The sequence below is a fragment of the Tupaia chinensis genome, unplaced genomic scaffold, assembly GCF_000334495.1.
Source record: "Tupaia chinensis unplaced genomic scaffold, TupChi_1.0 Scaffold000316_1, whole genome shotgun sequence".
NCBI lineage: Eukaryota > Metazoa > Chordata > Mammalia > Scandentia > Tupaiidae > Tupaia > Tupaia belangeri.
The window spans coordinates 3807304-3813994 of record NW_006159809.1 but is presented as its reverse complement, the minus strand read 5'-3'; the positions used below and the strand labels follow the sequence as shown (position 1 = coordinate 3813994).

At 55.1% G+C, this 6691-nt stretch overlaps 1 protein-coding gene across 7 annotated transcripts in view; it reads right to left on the bottom strand.

Moving 5' to 3' along the window:
- DCTN1 (dynactin subunit 1) overlaps nt 1-6691 on the bottom strand; it is a 34585-nt gene that overhangs the window by 14088 nt on the left and 13806 nt on the right. For 3 of the 7 annotated variants that reach the window (XM_006151221.3, XM_006151222.3, XM_006151223.3), the window contains exons 1-5: nt 5339-5596; nt 3377-3622; nt 3040-3118; nt 2824-2858; nt 2104-2124 (exon numbers count right to left, since the gene is read on the bottom strand). In XM_006151221.3, the coding sequence (XP_006151283.1) occupies nt 2104-2124; nt 2824-2858; nt 3040-3118; nt 3377-3622; nt 5339-5371 (414 nt within the window). In that variant the 5' untranslated portion in view covers nt 5372-5596. Of the gene's footprint in view, nt 1-2103; nt 2125-2823; nt 2859-3039; nt 3119-3376; nt 3623-5338; nt 5597-6691 lie in introns of those variants that run through there. The other 4 variants (XM_006151224.3, XM_006151226.3, XM_027772951.1 and 1 more) reach the window with 2 other exon arrangements.

Here is a 6691-nt window from a genome sequence, read left to right as displayed (position 1 = left end):
TCCGAAGCGCGGCGCGGCCGGACACAAGCCCCTGCAGGTGCAGCGGGATGGCTAGGCTCCGCCAGGCACCACAGCGGTGCGTGGCCCAGTTCGCCAGCTTAGGCTGATGGCAGCCTCAGCGGCCGCAGCACAAGCTCCACCTGACGTCATGCACCCACCCTCCTCTGCTCCATGGGGGTGGAGCCACTGCTCCTCCGTCACCTAGCAACCGCCCAGGGCTCATCTGGCTCCACCTCCTGCTCACGACTGGACCAAGTCCTACGCAGAACCCGCCCCACTTTTTCCACCAAAGCACAGGTTCTGACTCCTTTCTCTTCTCTCTTGCCCACCCCCAAGAACTTGCTCCAAAATACTGGGCCAGAGGCCATCCCGGAAATGGCACCCAATGGGACCAGGGCATCACTGGGCAGGGACACAGAGCTTCCCTGCTCCATCAGTCTCTCTCACTCACTCGACCCTCCAGACATTAAAGCCACTTTTGTTTCTTATACCTCTGGCAACACCCTGTGGTCTCTCATCAGGCATGCACCCCAGAGCAGCCCTCCTACAATGGGCTTCAGCTCTGAGGAGCACAGTCACTGAGAGACCAGGAAGGAACTTTCTATCTAGGCAGCAGCAGCTCCAGTGACGATGGCAGGCTCATTCTCCCAAGCGTCCTCAGGGTAAGGCCTGTCTCTGCAGGGCTTCCAGAAAGAACTGGGTACTTTGCAGAACCATCTGGGCTCTCTGCTTCCCCTGTTGCTCTGGAGCTCATCCCCCGTTCCACATGGAATGAGAGCAGGGCTCTGGGCTACGAGATCTGCTTTGAGAGAACCTCTGGAGAAGAGGACTATGGGACACAGAGGAACAGGGGTTGCAGGGTACTTGACTACTGAAGGGCATTTTCCACCATGAGCACAGTAGGTGCTGTAGCCTAGGCTGGGCTGTGCACATGTCCCAGGCAGCTGCCAAAGCACAGGGCTTAGGTACTGCTCAGGCTCCAGTCCAGAGTCAGGTCAGGCTGCGACCAGAACTCCCCACAGATAATAGACTGCGGTTTCATGCCCTTCTCTGTCAGACACCTCAGGTGAGATGGGGGCTCCAATAATCAAGGGACAAAGTCAAGTTTCTATGACCTTGGAATAGGCCCACATTCTTTAAATCAATTTTCCTTACATCCCCATTCCCACTCAGGGCCAGGGCCCAAAGTAAGTATCAGCACGTGGTCTCTACCACTGCGAGACTCCACGTGAGGGTCCGCCAGCAACCACAAGTCAAAACGATGTTTTCCTCTCCCCTCCCACTGCCCCAATTCAGCAGTTCTCCATGCACCGTGAGAAAGGCCTGATGCAGGCTGCCAACAAGGAAATCACAGCATTTTACATACAACACAGTTTGTACAGGTCAGACAAGCACATGCACGTCAGATGCCTTGAGCAGAGGCCCAGGCCCAGGCTGGTGTGAGGAGGTGGTCATGGCTACAATTTGAGGGTTTAAAAGTCTGTGGCAGGGTGAGAGGGTGGCACAGTTGAGCCCACTCAAATGACAACTAATGTAAGGCTGCAAGGGGTGGGAGCGGGGCCTCAGGCACACCACCAGAGGAAGCGGGCGGCAGCAAGAGACAGACGGGGCCAGGTGCGGGTGGGTGTTCATGGTCACACCCACCCAGAGGCAGGCACGCACAGACCCTCAGGCCTTCCAATTCAGGACCGTTCTTCCTGTTCTCTGTTCCCTGACCTCCTGTCTCCTGTACAACCACCTCTCCTGGTACTTTCCCAGCCCCATTCCCCTAGTCTATCCTCCCACAGCCCCCGAGCTCAGACTCAGTAAGAACCCAGTGTGAGTGCCCTGTCTCACACTGCTATGCACAGTCTAATGTTCGCAGTCTCTGACTACAAGTCCTGGGTGGGGAAACTATCTCTCATGAGTACTACCTGGGCCTGGATGTGGGCCTGATGTCCTTGCACCCCTCAAAGGAACTCTGAAAGCCAAGGCCACCTCTCCTCTGGCCATCCCTGCCCCAGCGTCACACACGTAAGCATGCAGCAGTGCAAGGACATGCAGGACAGCTGGGGCGGGGGCTCACAGCCCCGCCCACCCAGGCACAAACAGTAAACACACCACCTTCTTAGGCTTCATTCCCCGCTGCATGAGGAGTAGGAAAGGCAGAGTTAGAGAACAGGCATCACACTGCGCTAGCTGGCCAGACGGCCGGGGTGCAGGTATTATGACCAACTCAGGTGTACACAGGCGAGGGGAGTCAGGCCACGGTCGAGCCCTGGGCAAGGGGGATGAGGTGTCCCTCAAGGATTAGTTTCCACCCTGATGCAGGAAAGCTGCAGAGTCTGGAAGCTCACTTCATAAACCCTGCACAAAGTGGCAGAGACCACCCAGGAAGGGCGCTCTGCATACAACCTAAAACAGGAGGCAAGGGCCTGGCTCCTTGTCATTCACCTGTGAATAGGACAGCCCCCTCTTCCACCTTCTACCTTACACCTGCCCTCAGACCTTTGAGATCTTGGCATCTGTGGATACTAAAAGACAGGAGAATATTGATATTGCCTACATACTGGGATCGGACCTGTTCTTCCCATCACTCCCAGATCAGTCCCATTTGACCCTGCACTTCCGGAGTCTACTAGTTTTCTCCTGCTACCACCTCTACTGTAGCCCTAACACAGCAACTTGCACCCAGAAAGCTACCTTCTCAGGGAGGTTGGACAGACTAGATGGCTGACTCAGTTTAGGCTTACGTACTGCTTCTACCTGCCTAGCATCTGCTGTCCCTCCTTCTCCTTTCCTTCCCCTCCCTGTTACATCTCACTCCCACCACAAACCACTCACCAGTTTGCTAGTCTTTGCGGCTGTGTCAGTTCCCTCTGCAGAGAGCAAACAGAAACAAAGTGTGTCGTTTGTGTAGAGGGATAGGGACAGAGAACATCACGTGGGCTGTGGTAATATAACACAGCAAAATGTCCATGATGGAACAGCCTCACGCCATGGGGAGAAGTCTCGGACAATACCGCCTATAGGGAGGCAATGTAAGTGGATGGCTGTTACCTCGTTTAAGGACCTTTGAGGCAGAAGAATCAGGTGTCTCTGGGGAAGTAGTATCTGCTCCATCTTCAAATACCTGGATCTAAGGTCACAGAATAGCCTCATTTTAGCCAGATCAAGAATGGCTGCACTATAGGCCCCTCCCCAGGCCCCAAGCAAGCTGGGAGTACAGGGCAGCTTTCCTAAGGATGGATTTCCAATCTTCCCTCCCCTGCTCCTGCTACCTCCCCCTCTCCCAATCAGAGGGTTACCCAGGAAAAGCAAGTACCAGAACACCAGCTGGGCATGCAACAGACGTTACCTGCATGTACGCACATACACAGAGGTGGGGTATGAGTACCTGGGACTGGCGCACAAAGATGCCATGACCTTCATCGCAAGTGAAGTACTTCCTGCCCTGGACGGTCCCGTCATTCTTGCCTTTTGCTTCATCCAGGATCACGCCTACCCATTTGCCAGTGGCAAAGAGTGTGGCTCCAACATAGGCCACAGTGCCTCGGTGGCCTTTTCCGATCACTTCCACACGGGAGCCCACTCGCAGAGGCCGGGCACTGGCCTCCGCACTCATCCTGCTGCCACTGGGCGTCTGAGTGAAAGACAACGCAAACGTAGGGATTAGCAGCCTAGGGTCAAGGACGTCACTCTAATACATGAGAAATGCCCTAGCCAGGACCCTGGGCTGAAAAAACCGGAAGTCGTCTCCCTGGATCCCTGAGTCCCCTTTGAAAAGTGTCAGTGAGATGTTTCTTCTAAGACTTCTCCAAATTCCTCTAGAATCTGCTAGAATTTTTAAGAGTTTCTATTTAAATTTTATAACAAATCAGAATTCACAGATAGATCTGTGAATGTCACCACATGGCTGCTTTCTCAGGAGCACTGCCCCAAACAGAGGAACTAAGCCAAGCAAATAACTGTTTAGACTAGGCTCCCCACAACCCAGTGCCCTGACTCAGGAGCCAGGGCCAGGAAGACAAGTAGGTGAGCGACCCGCAGAATCTAGAATCCGGTTTCCCTCTACACTGTCACCTATCTCCTCTGGGCTTCAGATGGCTTGGACGGCTCTCTTGGCCTCTCCCTTTCAGAAGCCAGCAATGGCGCCTCCTTCCAGACCCTGAGGGTACTACCACTCCTCTCAGACCTGACTCCTCCCAGACCATCTACATCCCCACCAGTTCACTCTGGATGCCTCACCCTCTGCCCATCTAACCACTGACTCCCTTCCTCCAGGCCTGAGACCTGTTCAGTCAACTAACTCTCTGCCCCTAAGCCCTGGAGAGCCATCCCCTGTACTGTGTTGCTATAAAACAAAAAACCTAGGCCAAGTAAATCAGGTTCCTCACATCTATCCCTCACTCTGTCCCCCAGACTCTGTCCAGTGGTCCAAATGGATGGCTTATCACTCCACGGATGGGAATACCAAGAAGTCTTGGTCCAGTTCAAGACACTGTCCTTGGGAAGCTCTCGGCTTCTGACACACCCAAGATGAAAAGGCACGATGTGAAATCAGGTCCCAGTGAGGCCCATGGTTTAGGAGAAAATCACACCTGAGCCATTTTTAGTAAGAGCAGCTCCATGAGCCAGAGGCCTGGCAGCAAACAGAAGAATGGGCACAATGACACCATGGTCCACAGGGCTCCCTTCTGACACCCCCACCTCACTTCAAAAGAAGCCCCGCCAGAACCAGGGGAGAGCCAGGGCACCTCCAGCCTGTCATTCCCCAGATCCCTTCCCCACAAGAACTCACCCAGGAAGGTGAGGATACAGCTCCCAGGGAAACTGGGACCCAAACCACACCTGGGACAGCAAGGAGGCTCTCAGGACCTCACAACGCAAGGAATGCAGGTACACTGTGGCTGGAACCAAACTCACAGACCTCCCCCACCACCTCCCAACCCAATCAGCCTCTCAGAGGCAGGTGGACACAGCAGTGGGTGCAGATTCCATCTCAGCAGAAAGAGAAAGCAAGCCACACACAACAAAGCAGCTCTGAAGAAAGGCTCTCCTGAAAGGCCTTTTTGACCCATCCTCCCATCCTGAGTTCCCGAGATAGGCCGGCCCCCTCAGGAAGCCCTGAACGGAGGGCCAGTGAGAGTCAGAGGTCAGGCTCTGCCAGCCCCCATGGAGGGCCCTGCTCTGAGGACAGAAGCCTGCCTAGGCTAACAGCCCCAGGACATGGGGGGCTCGTTAGAAGCCCCCAGCCGAGTTCCAGCCCATATCCCAGCCCCCGCAGCAGTGATGTCCACAGGCACCCGGGCCTGCTCCAGAAGCCCTCCCAGGGCCACCCCAGATTAGGGCCACTTACCCGGCTGTACACGTGCCTCTTGCTCTGGGCCATGTTGCTCGCCTGGCCTCCACCCCCTCCCCCAGCTGGCCAAAGACAGAGAGAAAAGGCAGAAACCTAGGCAGGAGGGTCAGGGCGCTGGGCCCTCATGGACAGACACAGGAGCCGTCGGGCACGGCCCTCCCCAGTCCATGGGCCTCACTCGGTGGCCTACCGGGGTAGGGTGGAGGCAGAGATGGGGGCTGAGGAACAAGTCCCCTCTGCTGCCCGAGGATTCCTGAACCCAGACACCGAATCCTGCTTGCCAGCTGATGAGTCTCACTCTGCGCTAGTGCTGCTCTAGACTTGTCAGGGACCGTGCTGGCCTCTGGGTCCTAGTGCCCCCCTGCTTCCCTTGGGCCAGACAAGAGGGGCAGGGACTAAGGGCCTGCCAGGGCACCGACCCTCAGCACTCACTCTAGAGTACGCTGTCCTAGGGCCGGGGACACATTCTGATGGCTCCACCTGGCCTGCACCCCTCACCATCACTGCCCTCCCCACCTCGCTCCCAGGGTGTGAAGCCTCAACAGGACCATGAGCATCAAGTGACACTTCAAAATGACCAGCTGCTAGGAACTCCATACAGCCAAAGGAAGGGTCTCTCACCCTGTGTGTTCTCTCTCCTTCCCCTTTCTAAACTCTGGGCTCAGGATCCAAATCCATGGGATTTGGGTCTCGATCACTTCCTCCCTACTGGTTGTGAAGGCCTGGCTCTGGACCCTAAGAGAACCAGATTCCTCTGGATTACCGAAGGCAATGGTCAAAAGCGGCACAAGGCCCAGTCCGCTTCAGCTGCCTGTCCCTGGTGTTGTGAGCATCAGCTGAAACGATCCATGGAAAGCATTTACAACACCCTCTGACATTCAGTAAGCACCCAGTGAAAGCCAGCTAAGAACAAAGTTGTCATCATCACATTTGGCCTTGTCTCCTAGCATCCCAGGCCCAAGGAAGTGGCATATCTTCCCTATTTCATCAACATTCTGAAATAATCATGCATTTTATAATGAAAATTATTTAACTTAATGGATTATGCATTCTAGTAAGAGGTGCTGGGAACCAGCAGTTAGTGTAATGGCTATGTCGCTGGACTCCCACGTAGTGGACCACGGTTCGCATCCCGGACCCGGTGGCTTAGAACTCACGCCGGGAGCATGTGCGTGCGTGCCCAAGAGGAGAATGGAGGAGAAGGGATTGCGACGTGACCATCCCCCCTGGGGGGTGATTTCTCGCTTTCTGTCTCTATGTCTCTCTCTGTCTATCTGGCGAGCACACACACCCTATAGCGAAAACCTCTCCAAAAAAAAAAAAAAAAAAAAAAGGGGTCCGGGGGGCTAG